General features: G+C 41.4%; 2 protein-coding genes and 1 pseudogene across 4 annotated transcripts; 2 read left to right on the top strand and 1 right to left on the bottom strand.

Moving 5' to 3' along the window:
• Positions 1-73: 73 nt before the first annotated feature.
• LOC121763095 lies at positions 74-2,744 on the bottom strand (annotated as a pseudogene).
• Positions 2,745-11,719: 8,975 nt separating this feature from the next.
• On the top strand, positions 11,720-14,010 carry LOC121759956 (putative pentatricopeptide repeat-containing protein At5g37570). Its single transcript, XM_042155543.1, has one exon. It carries the CDS (start codon positions 11,801-11,803, stop codon positions 13,457-13,459), a length of 1,659 nt encoding a protein of 552 aa, XP_042011477.1. The 5' UTR covers positions 11,720-11,800; the 3' UTR covers positions 13,460-14,010.
• A 263-nt stretch (positions 14,011-14,273) lies between these two features.
• Positions 14,274-16,928, top strand: LOC121762455 (uncharacterized protein SYNPCC7002_A1590-like). Of its 3 annotated transcripts, none has more exons than XM_042158341.1 (6): positions 14,274-14,586; positions 14,661-14,851; positions 14,934-14,979; positions 15,729-15,811; positions 15,904-16,020; positions 16,397-16,706. In XM_042158341.1, exons 1-6 carry the CDS (start codon positions 14,361-14,363, stop codon positions 16,466-16,468), a joined length of 735 nt encoding a protein of 244 aa, XP_042014275.1. In that variant the 5' UTR covers positions 14,274-14,360; the 3' UTR covers positions 16,469-16,706. The 3 variants fall into 3 exon arrangements, 1 of the variants encoding a protein (XP_042014275.1); XR_006042216.1 differs by adding an exon at positions 16,868-16,928 and having other exon boundaries at positions 14,276-14,586; positions 15,904-16,457; XR_006042217.1 differs by having other exon boundaries at positions 14,276-14,586; positions 15,904-16,306.
• The last annotated feature ends 6,445 nt before the right edge of the window (positions 16,929-23,373 follow it).

The raw sequence follows: 23,373 nt of genomic DNA, 5'->3' as shown, positions 1-23,373 counted from the left end.
AGTTCATTTTTAGCTAAAAAAGTAAATATTTGCATCATCACTAAAAGAGTAAAACACCTAACGATAAGAAACATTTCAAATTTCAACGATAATCAAATAGAAAATTCATAATAGTATTAATCATATTTTATATTTGATCGAAAAGAAATTTCAGTAGGAAGGCAATGCCAGCATTCTTTTACCGACACCAAAGGGGGAAAAACAGAGTATTAGTATAATCAATCACCATAAATTCAAGAGCTCGTAAACTTCGTAACCGCTTTGGTCCCCTCCGAAACCGCGTGCTTCGCCAATTCACCAGGCAGCACCAATCTCACCGCAGTCTGGATCTCGCGAGAGGTGATCGTCGGCTTCTTATTGTAGCGCGCGAGCCTCGCCGACTCCTGCGCGAGCTTCTCGAAGATATCGTTGATGAAGCTGTTCATGATCCCCATCGCCTTGCTTGAGATCCCGATGTCAGGGTGCACCTGCTTCAGCACCTTGAAGATGTAGATCTTGTACGTCTCGATGCTCTTCGACCGCTTCTTCTTCCTGTCGGCGCCGCCGCTCTCCTTCGGCAGCTTCTTCCCGGCGGCCTTAGGCGATTTCTCGAGCACCGGAGACTTCTCCGCCGCCGGCTTCTTCTCCGCCTTTGGTGCCATTTTGATGCTTGAAAGAGAGAGATTTGATTGGATGAAGATTGAAGAGGAGAAATGATGGGAGATAAGAGAGTGAGGTGGTGGTGTTTATATTGAGATGTGATTGATTTTGAACCGTGGATGTGATTTGGAATGGACGGTGGAGATTGGATAATGGAGATTTACGTTTGGGAATTTTGAAAGTTTTTCGTTTTGGCGCTGGATTTAATTTGACCGCCATTAGAGTATCCACTGTGGAATCGCCCCGCCTATAGCTCCGGCGGGAGTGGTCCCGGGGCGGTTTATAGTGTAGGAGTTGTCCGCCCCCGGGGCGGACGCGGAAATGGGGGCGGTAGGATGGCGGACGACGGATAGGTGACCGGGGGGTGAGGATGCGCCGGACGTCCTTTCGCCGCGGCTATAGGTCGAATTTTGTTTTTTTTTTTATTTTTTTATTACCTCTATAAATACCACTTTCCACCACCTATTTTTTCTTCATTTTCACACAATCCCTCCATTCACTATCTACACTTTCAGTTTAAAAAAATGCACGGAGGAAACGACGGTGGCGGAGTTTTTAGTTGTATTTTATTTTAATTATTCGTTGTATAATTTTACCCTTTTGCAATACAACGAATATCTAGCCCCAAATACCTCGTTTTCTAATTATTTAGATTACGATAATTTTAATTATACTTGATTGAAACTAAAAACATTTTAAAATGAAAATTGATTATAAAATTTTGGGGCTATTGGAAGTGTCCATCATAACGACGGAAACAAAATTTTGAAGCTATGGACAAAAAAACTGAGACTATGGACAAAAACTGGGGCGAGGCTATTAGGGTGTCTGCCTATAGTAGACACCTTTACTTCGATGGGAATTTGGAAATGATGATCTTGATTTGGATTAAATGTTTAATTAATTGAAAATCTGAAGGTGATAAATAGCTTTGATTTTGCTATAATGAATGGTACTCATTTTAGTAAAAGGCATGATTATTTTCTTATGAAAGTGAAAGTAAAATAAATACAATGCTATATTTTGAGTCACGGGATTGCAATATACTACTCCCTTCTAAGAAAGTTTGTCCCATTATCAAATTCTACAATATACAAAATTTCACAAGTTTGCTTTTATCAAATTCCATCACAAGTTTGCTTTCCATCATTTGAGAGCATAAAAAATATGCAAAATCACAAAATTTGAAGAACTGACACTCATTAAGAGCTATACCAGATTATACAAATACAAAATGCTTGTTTTATAATCATGATTTTAGCTTATTGCATAAACAGGATGCTCAATTCATCTTCCTAAATGGATAGAGAGAGGGATTCAAGGCTGTCACAGAAAATCCCAATCTAAGTGAAGAACACATTTAATCAAAACAAATATTACTCGAAATTATATCCATGATCCAAAAAATGAGCTAATATTATTCGAATTCCAAATCCACAACTAGAAATTTCAGTATCTAGAAATATGCATTTATCGAAACTCAAATTTCCACTGAAACGATTCATAAGCACCAAATTTACACAATCGGAAGCACCAGCTGAAATTTAAATCAAATCATCACCAGTTCTCGGAGGTGCGAAACCCTAGGTACCACAAACGCACAAATTCAAGAGCTCGTGAACTTCGTCACCGCCTTCGTCCCCTCCGACACGGCGTGCTTCGCCAATTCACCGGGAAGCACCAATCGCACGGCGGTCTGGATCTCCCGCGACGTGATCGTAGGCTTCTTATTGTAGCGCGCGAGCCTCGACGACTCCTGCGCCAATTTCTCGAAAATGTCGTTGATGAAGCTGTTCATGATCCCCATCGCCTTGCTGGAGATCCCGATATCGGGGTGGACCTGCTTCAGCACCTTGAAGATGTAGATCTTGTATGTCTCCACGCTCTTCTTGTTCCTCTTCTTCTTCTTGTCTCCGGCGGCGGCGCCGGCCTCCTTCGGGAGCTTTTTCCCGGCCTTCGGCTTCTTCTCGGCCGGGGATTTCTCGGCGGCGGGCTTCTTCTCGGCGGGTTTCTTCTCTCCTTTGGCTGCCATCGTCTGTGGGAAAAAGGGAGAGTGGGATTGAATGAAATCTGAGTGTGGAATTTGCGAGATGTAGAAAGAGAGATTTGAGGCGGTTATTTTATAGAATGGGGACTGTGTTTTGATTGGTTGCTTTGGAGTGTTGCGGATCGGGATGTGGAGCCGTTGGATGAGATATTTCGACGGATGAGATTGATTTGAAGATGGGACGTCAGGGACAGGGACCCTTGATTTCAACAAATAAAATAAATTAACTAACCTTGTAAATTGGTGTATAAATGAGTGTGTGTGAAAACCAAAGCATATGAACTGACATAGTAATAAACTGTCATATCCAATATTTGGAAAAAGGAAATCTTTGATATAAAGTTGAATACACACATTTACAGCATCCGCGACGGGCGGACGATGGCACGCCCGATGGCGCGCATCGTCTGCGCCATCCATCGTCCGCACCCATTGCGAGTGCGTGCCATAGGGCACGGATGATAGTTGCGCCCTATACTTCGGTCGCGGAGGATAGCGCGGACGATGGCCATCGTCCGCGCCATCGTCCGCCCCATTGCGGCTGTCGTAGACGATCGACGCGGACGATGGCACGCGGTTTTGATTTTCTATTTAAATCTTGTTTCTCATTCAGTTGTGCATACGAACATAATCGACTATCTCTTTACATATTCTCTCTCTACATTCAACCAAAATGAATCTCGGCGACACCAATAGTTCTAGTTCGTCTGAATCCGGAGGTTCGCTTGACGAAGCATTAGATGCAGCCGTTGAAGAGGCCATGGCGGCATGCTATGCGCAAATGCAGCGCGAGAAGGAGGCGGCGGCGGCGGCAGCGGCGGCGGCAGCGGCAGCGGCAGCTGAGCAAGTCCATTGGCCTATTCGACATAGGTCGTATGTCCGACGCGACCACCAGGAAGCTCACAGACGTCTGGTTGAAGACTATTTTACCGATCAACCGCGATGGGGCCCGACTGTTTTCCGCCGCCGGTTTAGAATATCGAGGTACCTTTTTCTCAACATTGTTCGTACATTGTCTTCACGTGATGAATACTTCACGTTTCGGGAGGACGGCATCGGGAAACCCGGCCTTACACCATTGCAAAAGTGCACGACTGTTATTCGTCAGTTGGCATACGGCATCACGGCGGACCTTTTTGACGAGTAACTCCACTGTGGGGAGACTACAGGCCGCGAGTGTCTGAAGAGCTTTTGTCGGGGGATAGTAGAGGCCTATGGAGACACATATTTGCGCAAGCCGACAACCACTGATTGCCAGGGTCTGATGCAGATGCACGAGAGGGCGCACGGGTTTCCCGGGATGCTCGGGAGCATCGACTGTATGCACTGGGAGTAGAAGAATTGTCCGACGGCGTGGAGAGGCCAATTCACAAGTGGATACAAGGGCAGCCACCCGACGATGATCCTCGAAGCCCTGCCATCGAGTTCACTGCCAACAGACGTAGTCGGGTCGAACAACGACATCAACGTCCTCAACTCGTCCACCCTCTACACCGACCAATGTAACGGCAACGGCCCTGCCAACATACGCCAATACCATATGGGGTACTACTTGGCCGATGGCATCTACCCACGGTGGCCAGTTTTCCTAAAGACGATCAGCTGCCCAATTGGTGAGAAGAGGGTTTTATTTGCGCAAAAGCAGGAGGCGGCGCGGAAGGATGTCGAGCGGACATTTGGGGTGCTCCAATCACGGTGGGCAATTGTGAAATGGCCGGCTCGTTTCTGATACAAGGAAGTCATCGCCGATGTTATATATACGTGCATAATCATGCACAACATGATAGCCGAGAGTGAAGGCGGAAGCATCACCGACTGGAATGAAGACGACACATCGACCGGCACATCGACCGACACACCCGATAGAGGGTTACTGTTAGGCTTCGAAGAGGTTCTATCTAGACAGGTTGCAATGCGCAACCAACAGGAGCATGCCCAGCTCATGAGCGACATGATTGAAGAAGTACGGGCTCGTAACCGCCGTCGCTGAATTTGCGTTTTTTCAATTCACATTGTAATGTATTAATTTTTATTAAATGAAATGAAGTTTTTGAAATTCGTATTTTAATGTATTATTTTTTTTAAATTCGTATAGATTTTGTAAATATTTTAAAAATGATGACGTGGCGCGCCATAGGGCGCGGCTTAGGGCGCCCCACTGCAGGTGGGGAGGTAGGAGGATAAAACTGCTGACGTGGCGCGCCATAGGGCGCCCCATTGCTAATGCCCTTAGACATATTACAACCAAAGTACCAAAAAGAAATACAAGTAGAAGTCTTGAGATGGAAAAGGATTTATTTCAATTAAAAAGATGGAAGAAGGGCAACAAAAGTCCCTTTAATACACATTTCTCCTTTAAATATACCCAACTCCTACAACACTTTACACAAAATTATGCAAACTTGTTGATGTATAAAGTCTGCCTGAAAAGGAATAATAACAGTGCTAAAACCATTTCTTTAACAGCCACACTAGCAGGAAGTTAAGCAGCTAAAGTGCCAACCTCATTTTGATGGATGCAAAAGCACAACCAGGAAACAATGCGACAAACGAGTCAAGATAGCTTGAACATCTGATCACAGTAAGCTCGGGTAAGCATGCTGAGATGCTCTAACCATGAGAAACTGTTCGACATTCTCAGCCTGCATTGCAGCTTGAAATGCTTCCATTACATAACAAGAAATTCATCTTAATGAATAACAAAAATAACTAGACACAAATCTACCTTTTGCTTGCACAAATAGTTGCAAGATTTCACTACAAAGAAACATACGAGTATAACTTAACAAGACTCGACCAAGACTCATTCCTATTTCCTAAGTCACCAAAATCTGAAAGTGCTTTTGTTGAACAAGGATCAAATGTAGTACGATCAAGAGATGGCACCTGGAATTGAGCTTTGGGCAGAGAGGAATCAGCTTATGATAAACATTAATCAAGTAGAGTATTCACTTCGAACAAACATAGATGTAAGAATAGTACTATAAATCAGCATTCATTCTTATTTGAGTATATGAAAATGCCTTTACTGAACAAGGATGAAATGTAGTAGCCTCAAGATTTGAGTCATGTGACTTTTAGAACTGAGCTTGGACAGAGAGGAATCAGCCTATGATTAACATTAATCAGGTGGACTGTTCATTTCAGATGCTCGGCACAAGCACAAATAAAATTGGCTGCACCAGGAGAAACACCTGAGACGAAAAGTGAGCCCATTCAGCAGTACCTGTCAAAGCTCATCATTTTCCTTCTCCATATCTAACTTAATTCCAAGAACCAAACAGCATAGATCAAGTTATTATGTTACAAACCCAATCTAATTGTTCAATCTAAGATACTAGTCAAAGTAAACAGCCCTTAAACATATGAGAAACTTATTAGTTCTGATAAAATCAGTATCAGATGAGTAAGGCAACAATCATATCCAAGCCTCGAATCTCGACAACCAGCAGCCATAGGCCGGGCAGTTGAATCAGGCAAAAGGATCCGCCATACATTTTCCTCATTAAGTAATCTAGATGCCCTCCAACATAAATCACATACTCGAAGAAGCTATGCATTTCAACTACATAGATTTCCAATTAAACATCCAAATAAGTGATAAGTGCAAGAAAAAACATAAACAACAAGAACAAGCAAATCGGCAAACTTCTCTGCATCTGCTTCCACACAGCACCCAGGACATGCCAGCATTGTGCTTTTGCCAGCTTTCGTATTTCAAATTTCAAAGTTTTTTTACAAAAAATTAGCAAAATAAGCGTTTGATTAGCCAAAAAATCTAACTTTGAGTTGGCAATCATAAAAATTCAAAAACGAACTAACCCAATCAACAAAATGAGTTGTATCAATCATAAAGGTAGGGCAATTCACCTCTGTTAATCCCAATACCTCACAAAAGCAAACACATTCAGGGTTTGAGGGAAAAACGATTAAAAACCTAGCCACTAATTCAATTGAGCTAGCAAAAACGAACTTTTAGGTGAGAAACAAAAAAATCCAAAAACGAATTAACCTACTCAACAAAAAGGGTTGAATCAATCAGAAGGTGGAGTAATTCACCTCTGTCAATCCCAATTTCTCGCAAAAGCAACAAAATCAGGGTTTTGGGGGAAAACGATTAAAAAACCTGGCTACTAATTCAATTGAGCTAGCAAAAAAGCAGAAGACACAAAATTCAAATCATATTTCAACAGATATATAAAACAGTTTAAATTGTAAGATCCGAAGCAGGCAAGCAGCAAAGCTGTACTGAATAAATGCGGAGTCCTGGATGATGTCTGGAAAGAAGGCACAAAGACTGTCGACAGAAACGGCGGCGGAGACGAATCAAGCAACGGGTCTTTATTTTGAGTGATTCTGTATCCGTAGGAGCTAAAATCGAAACATTAGATCACAAAACAGAAGTTGAATCAGCAGGTAATAATGTAAGAGAATAGTGAAGGAGCTCTTTCAGGATTAGGGTTTTGCCGTTCCTATTTATAAGGGTGTCCACTATAAGCGGACACGCTCAATAGCCCCGCCCCAGTTTTTGTCCATAACCCCAATTTTGTTGTCCATAGCCCCAAAATTCTATTTCCGCCACTACAGTGGACAACTCCAATAGCCCCAAATTTTATAATCAATTTTCATTTTTAAATATTTTTTAGTTTAATCAAGTGTAATTTAAATAATCGCAGTATAAATAACTAGAATACGAGGTAATTAGGCCCGAATATTCGTTGTATTGCAAACCGGTAAAATTATACAACGAATAATTAAAATAAAATACAACTACAAAACTCCGGCTTATTCGTTGTAGAGAGTGTTTTTGTAGAAAGTGGGTGTATGGATTTTGTGAAAATGGGAGTGGGGGAAGAGGGGGAGTGGTATTTATAGATGAAAAAACGAAAAAAAAAATTCAAAAAATGCGGCTATAGCCGCGGCGGATATCCGCCACTATAATAGCCGCGGCTATAGCCGCGCCTATACACCCACCGCCGCGTCCTCGCCCCACTCGCGGCGAAGCCTCGTCCGCCGCCCTCCCCCCCACCAGCCGCGTCCACCCTCGCGGCGGACACCCCCTCCACTATAATAGCCGCGCCTACCGCCCCGCTCGCGGCTATAGCCGCGTCCACCTTATAGTGGACGCTCCAAGAGACATCTAGCTTGTGTATGTGGTCTTTGGACTTGTTTGGTGGCCCAATAATGTCAAGACCAAGTGAAATTATCTATTGGTGTTATTAGAAATGATGCATCATGGTTAGTGTTCAATAAGTTTAGGTCATGGATAATTAATTGTGAATGAGTTACTAATACTATTAGTTAAATATGATGGTTTGCAGCTTGTGCGGGACAAAGGCACACGTAGACTTAAGATGAGAGTAAGAGCATCTTCAATGGCGGCGAGCGCGCCAGCTAGCCGATTTTCGGCGCTCGCCGGTCCGCTCGCCGAATCATTAGAACCAGCGAGCGTCATTTCAGCGAAAAAATCGGCGAGCGCTCGCCGGTCCGCTCGCCGCCATTGCAGGCTCAGGACCGGCGAGCGTTCGGCGAACGAATTTTTTTTTTAATTTTTTTCGAAACACTATATATACGCGATTTGCATGTCATTTTCATTCACACCACTTGTTTTAACGAGTACTCTCTATATCTTAATTTCTGTACAAGATCAATAACGCGAAATGAAGAACAACAACGAAGGTACTCCAGTGACGAGCGGGTTTCAAACTCCCCCGGTACCCGTGGGAGGTGGACGGGGTCCGATGCCAGGGTACTACAACATGTACCTGTGGCAGCAGATGTTGCCCGGGATGGCACCCGGGGGGAGTATGACGGTGACGGTGGCGAGGGGGGCGACGGAGACGAAGAGTGAGGAGGAGGTCATGTTTTTTTTAAATAATGTAATTTTTTTAAACTAATGTATTTTTTTATTGTACTTTTTTCTAAATTAATGTATTTTTTATTGTACTTTTTTTAAATTTAAATAATATTATTGAATTTTCTCGTATCTGTGTCGTACATTTAATTCCGTATTTTGTGTGATTGTCAATTATTTGTTTTATATAATTAGGGGTGATGTGGTTAGGCTATTGCTGGGCTATTTGCTTGTCCTGATGATGTGCAAGAAGATTTTTAGTGCTGATGATGTGGCAGAAGGAGGTTGTGGCTGGGCTATTGTTGGGCTATTGCTGGGCGAAAGCCACTGGAGATGCCCTAATAACCAAAATACAGAATTTAGGTCATGAGCTAAACATGATGCTTTGCCACTTGTGTGGGACATACGGACACAGAGAATAGAAGATGAGGAAGTAACCAAGAGGATGGGAGTTAGCTTCAGATTCGTTCAAAATATTTAGGGTATATATGTGATAGGAGATAATATATGGTGGTGAGACATGTACTCCATATCACAATAGTTTTCAAGACTATATGCATTTGGAGTCAATGACCAGGGTCCGAAGCTTGTTATTGAGTGATCGTTTTGGAACAATATACGTACAAGTTGGATAGATTATACTCCCTCCGTCTCATAAAGATTGTCTCACTTTGACCGGACATGGGTTTTAAGAAATGTAATGAAAAGTGAGTTGAAAAAGTTAGTGGAATATGTGTCCTACTTTTATATATTAGTTTTATAATAAAATGTGAGTAGGAATGAGTTAGTGAAATATGAGGTCCACTGCAAAAAATGATAAAAAGTGAAATGAGACAAATTTTGTGTGACAGACAGAAATGAAAAAATGAGACAATCTTTATGGGACGGAGGGAGTAGTTCACTTCTTTCTTCGACACTTTTGTTCACTATAATGTAGTTTTGTAAATATATTTTTAATAATATTTTTTAATTGTACTTTTTAGTAATTTTTTTTAACTATTGTAATGTCATATTATCAAATATAATGAATAAATTTCTCTTTTTTACATGATACTTGAAAATGTGTTATGGCTAAAATGGGACTGGCTGCATTAGAGCATCCTCATCCGTGCTCTTGCCAACGAGCACAGATGTGGGTCCAGACCCACTTTTACTCCCTGTCATTAGGCAAGAGCACAACACTCACATCCGTGCTCTTCCGCAAGGACAAGATAAAGGGTCCCAACATTCTATTATTCAATTTAAATAAAGACAATTCCACAATATTAAAATGCATTAAAATTATCTGAAATACTATTACAAATTATAAAAAAAATTTACATAATTAAAATTCTAAAAATTAAAAATTACATAATTAAAATCCTAAAAATTAAAAATTACATAATTAAACTCCTAAAAAATAAAAATTACATAATTAAACTCCTAAAAAATAAAAATCACATAATTAAAGGCTACAAATACCCACGTGGAAGACTATTCATCTGGCTCTACCCCCAATGTTCTTTGGAGACCCCGTATCATTGTCACATGCGATCGAAGTTGCTCGGGGGTCATAGTTGACCTATCAGCCAAATTGAGTTGGGCCAAAACCCCCACAACGAGTTGGTGGGGGGTTGAGGTGGCACAAAGGGAGCGGGAGCGGGAGCGGGAGCGGGATCGGGGGCGGATGGAGTCGCGGCGCAACGGCGGTTGGCCGTCGACTTCTTCCTTCCTTGCGTTGGGAACTACTCGGGCCGGCGTCGGGGCTACCCAAGTTAGCTCCGGCGAGCTGGGTGGACACATCATCAGAGCAGGCGTCGGATAGGGATACCGACCTCGACTGTTTGCTGGAGGAGCTAGAGGAGGATGATACGCCTCCCCTATACTTCAGATGCACACGCACCTCCTGCCAAACATTGAGGTGCTTGAACGGTTTGTAGTGTTGGTATTGGTAGGTCGCCAACGCGGCACTGATGATGTCGACCTCGCTTCTGCCGCTCCCCATCGACCGCTCTTCCTGGAGGTAATACCCATGGAACTTTTTGATTTCTTCGTTGGCTCTGTATATGGCATTGCGCACCATACTCTCGTTGCGCTCGATTGTTCCAGCCGGCCGGTTTTGATTGTGCCGGCGACAGACGCGCCACCAAAAATGGTCCCCGGATTGGTTGGTGCCAATCTCCGGATCTTCGGAGATAGACAAAAAGGCTTTGAATAATTGATTCATCTCCCCCGGAGTGTACGGGGTGCTGACACCACGAGTAGGAAGATGGGGAGTTTGAGAGCTGCCGCTCCATCCCGCTCTAGGTACGGGTGGTTCGGGTGCCCACCCGTATTGCCCATCGGGGGCATCTTGGTCGTCCACCTGGTAAGGCCGATAGCCACCCGGAGCTTGCGAACTTTGGGTTTGAGGAGGGGCCGAAAATTCCGTTTCCGGACTAGGAAATGGTTGCGAGCCGAACCATTCTTGGTTCCAACCGCGGGAGCCGGAGGGGTGATTGCCGGAACCGGATATTTTTTTGTTGTAAGAGTGAAAGAAAGATTGAGAATTGTAAGAATGGAAATGAGCGAATTTAGATGAGAATTGTGTAGTGTGGTGTGAAATTTTTTGTGTGGAAGTGAAGGTATTTATAGATGAAATGTGATTTTTTGGGGGAAAAAATCGAAAAAAGGAAATTCTAACGGCATTGTCGTTGGGCAATCAGACGTTGACACGTGTGCTGCTCGCTGGCACGGACGCACTCGATGCATCGAGCAGCGCCGCGTCAGCGGCAAGAGCGCAACGGCGAGCAGGCGGTGCCGTGCCGTGCCGCTGGCACGGACGGACGGATGCACCGCTGCGGATGCTTTTACAAGTGTTGTAGTAGCTAAAATGAAAAAAAAATAATGTAACAATTGAAAAAATAGGGTTAAGGCTAGATTGTGACTATACATAAAAAAGGAAATAAAAAAATCAAGAAAAATAACTACTCACATTTATTTTTCACATAAATAAATCATTCCCGAAATTTTTTTTTTCAAAAAGTATCATATATTTTAAAATTTTAAAAAATCACTATATTTTACTATATTTTCCAAAACAAAAAGTAAATACTAGTAGCATAATACTACTCCTTGTTTATGTTTTTCAATTTACTTTCTTTTAAATTCACAACTAGAATTAATGGAAAATAGCATTTGATAAATGGAAAATAGCAACATTAACTTAAGAACAAACACTCAAAAGAAACGGGAAAGAAAATCATAGCAAATGTGGCGGCGTTTTTCAATCTTCTTCTCCGATGCCCTTCCGCCTTTCTCCCCCCGCCATTCTTTCACTCCTGAAAACTTGTAAAACCCTCAGAGATCTCAATCAAGTCCACGCTCACATCATCCGCAGAGGCTGCGAGCAAGACCATTACTTGATCGCCCAGTTCCTCACCATCTGCACCGCCGCGCAGCCCGCCAACGTCCGCTACCCCACCGCCGCATTCAACTCCGTAATCAGCCCTAATATATATCTCTGGAACATCCTGATTAAAATCCACTGCGAGAACGCGCCTCTCAGCGGATGTTTCTCGCTGTTTAGGAGGATGCGGAAAGGGGGGAATGTGGTTCCGGATAAGTACACCTTCCCTTCGCTGATTAAGGCTTGCTCGAGCGTGTCGGCGCTGAGGGAGGGGCGGGTTGTCCACGCGGCGGCGGTGCGGTGTGGGACGGAGGGGGATGTGTTCATGGGGTCGAGTTTGATTGATTTTTATGGCAAGTGTCGGGAGATTGAGTCTGCGTGGAAGGTGTTTGATGGAATGTGTGTGAGGAATGAGGTGTCTTGGACGGCGATGATGGTGGGGTGCTTGGATTGTGGGGATATGGATGCTGCTGGGAAGATGTTTGATGAAATGCCTAAGAAGAATGATGCTACGTGGAATGCGATGATTAAAGGGTTAGTGAAGTTGGGGGATTTAGTGAATGCGAGGAAGGTGTTTGATGAAATGCCTGCGAGAGATGCTGTCTCTTTTACTACTTTGATCGGTGGTTATGCGAAGGCTGGAGATATGGCGGCTGCGAGGTTTATGTTTGATCAAATGGATAGCAAGGATTTAGTGTCGTGGTCCGCGATCATGTCCGGGTACGTGCAGAACGGAAAGCCAGGTGAGGCGGTGAAGGTTTTTGGCGAAATGCGGGATAGGAATTTGAAGCCGGATGAGTTCATACTAGTGAGTTTGATGTCTGCTTGCGCCCAATTGGGATCGTCCGAGCTAGCAAGATGGATCGAGTCCTATATGCACGAAGGGCCATATGACACGATGCGCCCTCACGTAGCTGCAGCTCTCGTTGATATGAACGCGAAATGCGGGGATATGGCGCGAGCGACCAAGCTGTTTGAGGAGATGCCGCGGCGCGATCTTGTCTCGTATTGTTCAATGATCCAAGGCCTCTGCATCCACGGGCGTGGTGCAGAGGCCGTTGCCCTGTTTCACAGGATGATATACGAGGGCGTGAGGCCTGACGACGTGGCATTCACGGTCATCCTGACCACGTGTAGCCACGCCGGGCTTGTTGATGAGGGGTGCCGTGTTTTTGACCTGATGACTGAGAAGTACTCCATGAGTCCGTCTCCGGATCACTACGCGTGTATGGTGAACCTTCTTGGGAAATCGGGGAGGGTGAAGGCAGCTTATGAGCTTATACGGTCTGTGCCTATGGAGTCCCATGCTGGTGCTTGGGGTGCCCTACTGGGGGCGTGTAGGAGTCAAGGTGATGTTGAATTGGGCGAGATGGTCGCGAAGAGGCTCTTTCAGGTCGAGCCTCAGAACGCTGGGAACTATGTGTTACTGTCCAACATTTATGCAGAGGCTGAGAGATGGTTGAATGTGTCTGATTTGAGGGAGAGGATGAGTGAGAAAGGGCTCAGAAAAGTTCCCGGTTGCAGCTACCTAGATTCGACTACCCCGGCTTAAGTCTTTAATTTCTCTCGAATGATATGATCTCAAGATCGTTTTTCTTGAAGAGCTTGGTGTTTTGAGGTGGCTTTGATACGCGTTGGGACTGTGGCTGCTCGATTTTGTAGGAAATCAAGAGGATGGTTGGGACTGTGATGCAGATGTAACCGTATGCAACACAAAGTTAAGAGTACACTTCTAGTGAGAAAGGCACACCGCATCTTGAAGAAAGGTTTCGCATATCTATGAGAGTCGGCATGCATCGCGTCCCATTGATCATGCGGGCTTGTTTTGTGGGCGTTTGAGATGATGAACGATGGGCACGGAGGAAATGGAAGGAAGTGTTGCTGCTGCATTGTCATTGCTAGGAGTGACAGTGAGAGTGCAGACAACGTTGGTGTTCAAAGAGAAAATTAAGATGAAATGAAGAGTATAGATGAGATTTTTTTTTCTTCATAGTAACTTATTGGAGAATGTGGTTAGATTTGGTTTGAATCTGTTTTGTAAAATGTAGCAGATGATTTTGAACTAGAAAAAGGGATTAGAACAAAAGAAAAACTTAAACCTAAGTGCGTAAAATAAAATAGAAAGAAACTTAAATTCATATATTCAATTATCGAAAAGAATAACAATAACCCTATTTATAATATTAATAATCAGATATGGAAAATATATACAATTTCTATATTACTTAACTGTAACTAAATAATTAAATATTAAACGTATCAGGACGTATGTGGTAGGGGGGCCCGGCAAGTTTTAGCCTCATACATCCAGGTCCCAGCTAACCTACGCCGGGACGTCACGCTCTGCACTTTTATCGCACTCGTGGACTTATCCTACACCACATCTAGCTATCCACTCACACTACCAAAACTCTCACACCAAAGCATTCCGAATCCGCCGATTTCTTCGAAAAATGGCGTCGCTCACCCCAAATCCCATCCAATTCCACTTCAGAAACGCTAAATCCCCATCCAGGAGGTCCATTCCTCCGTACCTCGTCGTACTCTCCAACCTCGCCTCCTCGCCGGAGGATTCCTCCAAGCCCGCGCGTCGCATTTCCGCCGATTCCGGCCCCAAAGCTCGATTCATCGCGCGAAGAACTGAATCCGTCTCCGTGCGCCAGCTCCAGCGCCCGCTCAGTAATGCATTCTTCCTGAATTCGTGCGATTTCGTTTTAGACTTACTGTGTTTGTTGATTTTTTTTTTGCTCCAGCTGAGTACATGAGCTTGCCGGCGAGTCAGTACTCGGTGTTGGATGCGGAGCGGATAGAGCGAGTGGACGACAATACATTCAGGTGTTATGTGTATAGATTCAAGTTTTTCGCCTTCGAAGTTTGCCCTGTTTTGCTGGTGAGAGTGGAGGAGCAGCCTGATGGTTGCTCCATTAATCTCTTGTCTTGTAAGGTAGTGAATCGCCTTCGCCCTCTCTCGTTGAGTATGCTTCTGCTAGGGTTAGTTAAATTGAATTTATATTTTAATTTTGCAGCTTGAGGGTTCGCCCATTGTGGTTGCTCAGAATGACAAATTTGATGGTTAGCATCTTCGTTTACATTGTGCGGTAATTTTTTAAATGTATATTTACTGTTTCTAGCTTGATTTTTTTGTTATGAAACTTTCTAAATATTAGGTGTTGACTGGATTTTCTGATTGGGGTTTTTTGTTGTAACAAATAAAAAAAGAGTGGTTTCCGGTCTAATGTGTGTTTTCCATACTACGGTGTTAACAATGTACTGATCTTTATTATGCTGAAGATGCTAGAATTACGTTGTTTAGATGAACTAGTCAGTGTAGTTTGCAGTAAGAGAGCTCTTTGCATCGTCTGCCTTTTGTAAAATGATTTCTCATACTTCGGTTCGGTGTCAGCTCCTTTGTTTTTGTGTCTTTCGTTCTGGTTCATAGTCTATTAAGTTTTTCCTTCTCACTAGATTACGTTACATAACCAAGAAAGCCATTCAGTTGCAGTATGTTCATGCCCGAGTAAGCTATTCCATTATGTTATCCACTGATTGACTGATCATTCTCCTTTCTACGTTAGTTGAATATCACTGTCATTAGTAATAGAGCTTCAACAATGATTGTGTTGTTAAATCATGAATGACATGATTAATGATCCGAGGTTCATATTTCCTATTCTTCCTTTTGAACTATAGGGTGTGTAATTTTTTTTTTCATTTTTCAAAAACAAGGCATGATTGTCTGAATTTGCGTCTTTCGATTCTGAATATCACTACATAATTCTTTTCAGGAGTCCTTTGACACTGATTTGGTATGGGCAATGCAGCTTCAATGGAGAATAAGATATCCTGTGATAGCCCAAGAAGTGATTCACCGGTTCAGAAGTTGACTTCCAATGCAGTCATTGAGGTACTCACACTATGCCCGTGGAACTCATCAATTATTACATACACAGGCAACTTTTCTTACATGGCTTGATGATCATCGTCTGCCTTGTGCAGGTTAGCATTGAAATTCCTTTTGCATTTCGTGCAATTCCAACACAATCCATTGAGTCAACTGGCTCCCAAGTTCTAGGACAGATACTGAAGGCTATGCTTCCCCGATTTATGTCACAGGTCTGCTAATGTGATTATTTTTATTTCTCAGGTGTTTTATAGATATTGTATTTGTATTATAAAAATAGCTGGTTTTAGTCTTATTGAGCATTTAAGGGTAAAAAAGGGATCCCTTCCTCCGAGTTCATGCTCTGGCGCTGCATATAAGCTAAATAATAGTAGTACTAATAGAAAGCCAAGTTCAGATTTAAAATCCCATTCTGTTTATTAGAAATATTCCTGTATAGGAGTAAAATTGATAGATCTTTCACCAAATAACGTGTGATCTCGTCTTGGAAGCAGCTTGGTACGTATTCTTGTGCTGCTAAAGATTGGCATTCCGATTTCTTTTTTGCTTATCCGTAAACTAAAATCTCTTCGTTTAAACAATGTGCAGTTAGTGAAGGACTATCGAGCTTGGGCTTCCGGAGATACTTCCCGACAGCCGCTTGGGACGGGTGAGATCTAAAAACAAGCTTTCTACTTCAACACTAGCTATTTTAGTATCTCTATTGTGGTGTAAGTACATCTTTCAGTTCAACTAGGAAAATGAGTGATTTAATGCTTTTCCTTTATTTTTTTTAAAATTTTATGCTTTAGTGTAATTTTAAGATTATTAATGTCAAGCACATTTTTCATGTGACCAATGGAGAGCCAACACATGGACTCTCTTCATACAATTTAAGATATATTTTAAGGATCCTAAACGTCGCCGTTTTCAAATACTAATATCTTAGGATACCATCACGAGATGGGGTTCTATATACTAATCATCAATTGGGAGACAGAATATGCAACTAAGCTATATGTACGTGCAAACCATATTCCTATATCCAGACACACGTCGTAATTAAGCTTGTTTCCTTAGGGACAAAAGGTGATTCGCTCACCCCAGGCGCCCACATAACCCGGCCCGACATCGCTATGGAGGGGTTCAAACACGGTACCTCAGCGGCCCATTAGGTGGGAGGAACTTACACTGGTAACCAGCACACAAGGAGCCACCACAGTGGTGAAACTCCCACACTGCGGCTGCCAGCATTCGATCCTGTCTGCTTAGGGACAATCTACCACCCAGGAACCAATTAAGCTTGTTTCCTTAATAATATGGTGTGACATTCAAGAAGCTTCTGATTCCTTTTGTTAGAGATCAAACAAAATGAATATGGACACCAAAGAAAAACCATAAACATAAAATAGGCATGAACCAGAGCAACAAACAATTGAAGTGCAACACAAACATGTGCTACAAAATATGGCCATGCATGTCGGTCTTTATAAGGACATCAACAATCGGACGCACTATAACTGCACTATCACATACACTATTCGTGTGCCTTACATTCATTTTCCTTCATCGCTTGACGCTCACAACCATGAGTATTAAAATTGCATTCCACTCAACACTGTTGAGAGTACTCAGATTTAAACCTGAATTCTTGTCTTAGAGAGAAGTGTTGTTTTCACTTTTCCCCAATAACTTATACTATAGGGGTATTATATTTTTGTATATGATTTTTTATGGTTATTTATACAACTAATTGAATAAAAATTTGAAATGAAATAAAGTCCACACCTGTCGCGTGAAACGGCATGCGGTGCATGCTATCTCTGCGCGTGCCTCTCCTCCATTGCTGTGTGCGCACGCCAAGACATGCTTCTCCTTACTTCGCTGATGATGCCCTAGTATGCTTTTCGCCACAACTCAAGAGCTACTATACTACAAGGTCGCGGCTAAACCACATCTTTGCAAATTGCACGACAAACGGTCCCATTGAAGATCTTCCCTCGATTTCCAACCTTGTTTCGTCAACGTAAACCCTATCAACAACCTAAGATCCCGATTTCATGTCCCATCCGAGGAAATCATAAAATCGCATGCAAGAGTTCAATGTTCGACAAACGAAAGACTAGGTGTAGGTCCGCACCAAGTGTCTCCAAGAGCTAAATGTGTGAAGATAGATTAGATCGTTTGTTTCTTGGTGATGGAGTTTTGCATAGTTTTATGCAATAGTGTGATTATGGAAGAACATGTGATGAAGATTGAAAATAATTATCTTTTTAACCTAACGTCATGGATAGGTGCAGAGACTTTATATCCCAATGCATTTGTCCCAATGCTAATAGACAGACATAAAATTACTCAACTAGGGTTCTTGGACATGACATGTCAAACTTATGTTCATGCACAAATGGTTTCTTATTCTTTGGTAGGAATTGTAAAGTTGAATTAAATAATATGACATAGTTTGGTGGGAAGAATGAGAGAATAAAAATTAATTGTTAGAATCTTTATTCATAATCAGTAAAATAAAGGTAAGAATATGTAACAAATATGTAATAATCTTGTGTGTCAAGTTACAATATGACTGTATAGTTTTATTAAAAATATTATTGGGTATAAGTTAGGTATATTGATTTGATTCAGTAGCAATTTCTCCTAAACTTTTAAGATTTATGATTTTTTTGATGTTGAAATGACATATAAACTGCTACTCCATGAAAAATCAAATATCATCCAAATGGAGTTAAAATGTTTTCTTTTGCCACCGGTTCTATAAATGAATTCTTTAATTTTTAACTAATAACCTCTCTGGAAAAAAGAAAGAAAGGAGTAACTATTACTCATTGATGTACATGCACCTCACTGCATTTTACATTTTAATAGATTATTGATTTATACTTAATATACAGGTATGTAATAGAGTATGGCTTCACATGCATTTCAACAATGGATTGTCAAATTGTTCAACAAAATGATGGTTGAATGTTTCAGAGCATCCACAACCGTGCTCTTGCCAGCGGCACGGTTGTGGGCCCGGGCGGTACTATTCATGCCTGCTCTCTGGCAAGAGCACAACACCCACAACTGTGCTCTTCCGCAAGGACGAGCACAATTAATATAAAATTCAATTACACAACAACATTTTCATAATACTAAAATTCATTAAAAAAACCACAATAAAAATTACAAATTACAAATAAAATAAAAAGACATAATTAAAATCCTAAAAATTAAAAATTACATAATTAAAATACTAAAAATTAAAAATTACATAATTAAACTCCTAAAAATTAAAAATTACATAATTATTGGCTAATATAACCCGAGGAAGACTACGCATCCGGCGGCACCAACCCCAATTGTTTTTGGAGACCCAATATCATGGACTCGTGCGTTTGAAGTTGCGTGGGGGTCATAGTTGACCTATCGGCCATATTGAGTTGGGCCAAAAGGGCCCACAACGAGTTGTTCGGGGGTGGAGGTGGAACATAGGGTGCGGGTTCGGGAGCAGGGGCAGATGGAGTCGCGGCGCGACGTCGTTCGGCCGCCGCCTTCTTCCTACCTTGCGGTCGGCGTCGGGAACCGCTTGGTCCGGCATCGGGGCTACCCAAGTTAGCTCCGGCGAGTTGGCTAGCCACTTCTTCCGAGCAGAAGTCGGATAGTGCTACCGACCGTGAGCGTTTGGAGGAGCCGCTAGAGGAGGATGTTATGCCTCCCTTATACTTCGGGTGCGTCCGCGTCTCCTGCCAAACGTTAAGATATTTGAACGACTTACCGTTCATGGATTGGTAGGTGCTCAGCGAGGCGGTGATGATGTCGACCTCGCTTTGGCCGCTCCCGGCATTCCGGGACTCCTGGATGAAATAGCCGTTGAACTTGCCAATTTCTTCGTTGGCTCGGCCGATGCAGTTGTGCACCATACTCTCGTTGCGCTCGATCGTTCCCGGCGGCCGGTGTGCATTGTACCGGCTAGAGACGCGCCACTAAAAGTGATCGCCGGATTGGTTCGTTCCAACCACCGCATCTTCGGAGATTTCCAAGTACGCCTTGAACAATCTTTCCATCTCCGCCGGTGAGTACGGTGTGCGGACACCGGCGCGAGATGGAGGATTCGGCATTTGGGAAGGGGCGCGAGGCCTAGGCTCCGGTGTCCACCCGTAGCGCCCATCGGAGGCACCTTGATCGTCGATTGGGTATGGCCGGTAGCCACTCGGAACGCCCGAATCTTGGGTGAGAGGAGGGGCCGAATATTCCGTTTCCGGACTAGGAAACGGTTGCGAACCGAACCATTCGGGGTTCCAACCGTGAGAGCCGCTTAGGTTGTCGTCGTTACCGGACATAGTGGTGTTGTAGGGTGTGAGAGGAAGATGAAAATGGATATGAGAGATTGAAGATGAGAATGGAGATGAGAGAATGATGATGAGAATTGTGTAGTGAAAGTGTGAATTTTTGGGAGTGAAATTGGGGGTATTTATAGATGAAAGTGTGTATTTTTGGGGTAAAAAAAATAAAAAAAAAATTAAAAAGTGGGGAAAAACGGTTATAAACGGATATAATTTTTTGGGGAAGTGAAATTTTTTTTTTTATTTTTTATCGGTTTTTTTAATAAAAAACCGATTTTTTTTTAAAAAAAAATAAAAAATTGTTTGAAAACCAACGGCTATGCCGTTGGCGAATGGGAGAGTGACACGTGTGCGTCCGCTGGCACGGACGTGCTCGATACATCGAGCAGCGCCGTGCCAGCGGCGCGGTTGCAGCGGCGGCGGTTCTTCGCCTTGCCGCTGGCACGGACGGCGGTGGCGCCAACCGCCACCGCTGCGGATGCTCTCACCTTATGTGTGCATTAGCAGTCCAATTTTTTTTAAATGAATTGATGAATGATACATTTTGTTTTAATTTTATGTGATTTGTAAAATTAATTACGTTAATAATAATTTATATAATAGAATCAAAATAAATATATAAAACAACACAAATAAGACTAATGTGCTCAAAACGAGATCAATGCTCTCAGTTAATGCTCACATAATGTATATATCATAACATTTCTATGTATTTATGTCATTAATTTTGTGAAAGTATTTATATAACTCCCAAAAGGGAAAATGCATATATTTCTCCTAGACCTAGGGTAGGAGTGTAAATCACTAAAGGGACTTCTATTTCTTTATGCAAACAATTTCAGAAGATAAATTAGATTCCATTTTAGACCAATCATATTCACTAATGTTTTTGTTTGTTTATGTTTTGGAACAATTATTTGATTTTTTGTCAACAATTATTGATTGATGCCACTAATATCATGAAAATGGTGTATAATTAATCAATTTTTTATTTATGAAAACCTATTTAAAGCAAATATTATCTCCATAACTAGCCTATAAGAAGTGTTTAAGGATAAAATCATCGAATTTAATTGATTAATAAATTGCTATTTGCATTTTTTTTAATACTTTGTTGACTTAGAAGGTGAAATGCAAAAGGAGAAAATAATACGGAGTTCAATTATTTGGTTTTACTAGATTGGGATTTTAATTATTTAATGAATGCCAATGATTTTACAAGATATTAATTCTTCACCCCACCAGTTCAATTATTTTAAAATAGTTCGAACTGGAGTAACATTTTTTCTAATTTCGCGAATATTAGTTTTTTGGAATTGATATGTACTCCATGTTTCTACGAAAAAATCGCTCTATGTAATTATACTTTATTCAGATGTTTTTTTAAAAAAAAAAAAGAAAATTATGACTAAATTCCCATTTTTGGGAGCAGGTATCAAAATCAGAAAAGGGCATCCCAACAAATATTTACATTCCAACTCTCTCTTTAGCCAATTCCACATGTGAAGTTGGGATACAATTTTCTTATTCTTTATTATTTCCATCATAATCCTAACACAAAAAATATCTTAATTTCACATCATCATCAATTAGTACTTTTCGGCTAAAAATTAGTACACTTGAATTGAGTTTATTGTCTAGCATCAAGAAAATAGAATTTGAGTGTATTTTGGGATTGTTGCAACTTAATTATGTACTTAAATTTAAGATTTTAGTATTACCGTTAGAAAAAAAACATGTCAATCTGTCTTGATATATGTTGGCCTAGCGTAGGATCGAGTTGAGTCACCATTTATGCATAGAGTGTGGCCCAAGCCTTGCCCCACAGAGGGCGAGATGGGTTGTACGTTTTTATCCTCAACCTAGACTGATTTTGTAGATTTGAGAAATTTCTATTCTCCATTCAAATACTTGGAGTTGGAGTTGGACTTCCTCATATCCTTCTTCTCTCGCTATTTCTACTACCACCACCACCAGTCCACCACCATTCTGTGCCATCACCTCATCCTTCATCACTGTCACATGTCGTTTGGCAATGTTAGAGACGGATTTTGGGGGGGGGGGGGGGGGGGGGGGGCTCCCCGGCTATCCTCTACCATTGATCCGGACGTGATTTTTTCATTGTCCCCCCCCCCCCTTCGATAGCTTCCAACGTTGCCTCTCCTCTTCCGTTGACTTCCGATAAATTTTATTTTGCCCCTTCCGTTTAAAGATCCTGAATCCGCCACTGGGCGATGTCACTTTCACTAGCAACGGTAATTGTAAAATCAAATTTATTTTTGCTGAATCAAATTGTAAAGAAAATTCAATATAAACCACAAATGATAATTATTTTTTGTTTTCTTTTCAATTGAGTATTGACCTTACTTAAGCACAAACAACATAGTTGTTACAAAGTCATAGTGGCTCGGCTATTTTAAAATAGAAACACGTTATATTTTTTGACTAAATAAAAATATTGCAATGTTATTATTATCAATTTATTAGGATTTACTTGATATGTTAGAATGAATTATGTTTTTACCAAATCCTAGTATTTGGACTTGATATTCAATTTAGTAAACTAATTGTATGCTCAACGCAATTTACTAATTTACCCCTACACAAAGCATATGAATTGGTGATGATTTATTAGAGTAATACTTATTAAAATCATAATACGGCGCAATATTGCAACCTCGTAGACCAACCAATCACATAATTACACCTACATCTATTTATCTACAATCCTGTAATTATTTATACACATATGTATGAAATATATTTATTGCTGTGGTTGTTGGAAAGCACTATATTATTTGTTCATTTGCTTTTGACCAATCACCTTTTGTTTTATATGAAAAAATTCTTTGATAGACGTATTGGCTTTAATTCAATCAAAGAAGGGCAGTTTAGTAACTACACAGTATTAATGATTAGTAGTACTAGTAATTTTATTGTGAAATAATATTAAATACAGTCACAATTAATAATATTAGAGTTAGAACACTTCCTTATTTCATATTCATCAATGGTATTGACTCACTTTCTTCAATATTAATAAACTAAGCTAATTATATTTAGTTCGAAATTTTGAAATTTGTTTTATTAACTTCATTTTCTCAATTTTAGTAGATTTTCCTTAAAAATACCCATAAAGTACTAAAGGCTTTCTAATATTGAAATACACATATTTTTAAAAATATTATGTCAATAAATTAAATAAATATACAAATTATGTTTACTATTTTCGATGACATGTTGTAG

This window comes from Salvia splendens, chromosome 13 (assembly GCF_004379255.2).
Source record: "Salvia splendens isolate huo1 chromosome 13, SspV2, whole genome shotgun sequence".
Lineage (NCBI taxonomy): Eukaryota > Viridiplantae > Streptophyta > Magnoliopsida > Lamiales > Lamiaceae > Salvia > Salvia splendens.
Note: the sequence above shows the minus strand (reverse complement) of the source record. Positions and strands in the feature narration are given on the sequence as shown.

Excerpts from the sequence above, each read along its gene's own strand:
- LOC121759956 (XM_042155543.1), top strand. The coding sequence starts at position 11,801 with ATGCCCTTCCGCCTTTCTCCCCCCGCCATTCTTTCACTCCTGAAAACT.
- LOC121762455 (XM_042158341.1), top strand. The coding sequence starts at position 14,361 with ATGGCGTCGCTCACCCCAAATCCCATCCAATTCCACTTCAGAAACGCT. Across the intron at positions 14,587-14,660 it reads CCAGCTCCAGCGCCCGCTCA|CTGAGTACATGAGCTTGCCG; the intron begins GTAATGCATTCT and ends TTTTTGCTCCAG. Across the intron at positions 16,021-16,396 it reads TTCCCCGATTTATGTCACAG|TTAGTGAAGGACTATCGAGC; the intron begins GTCTGCTAATGT and ends AACAATGTGCAG.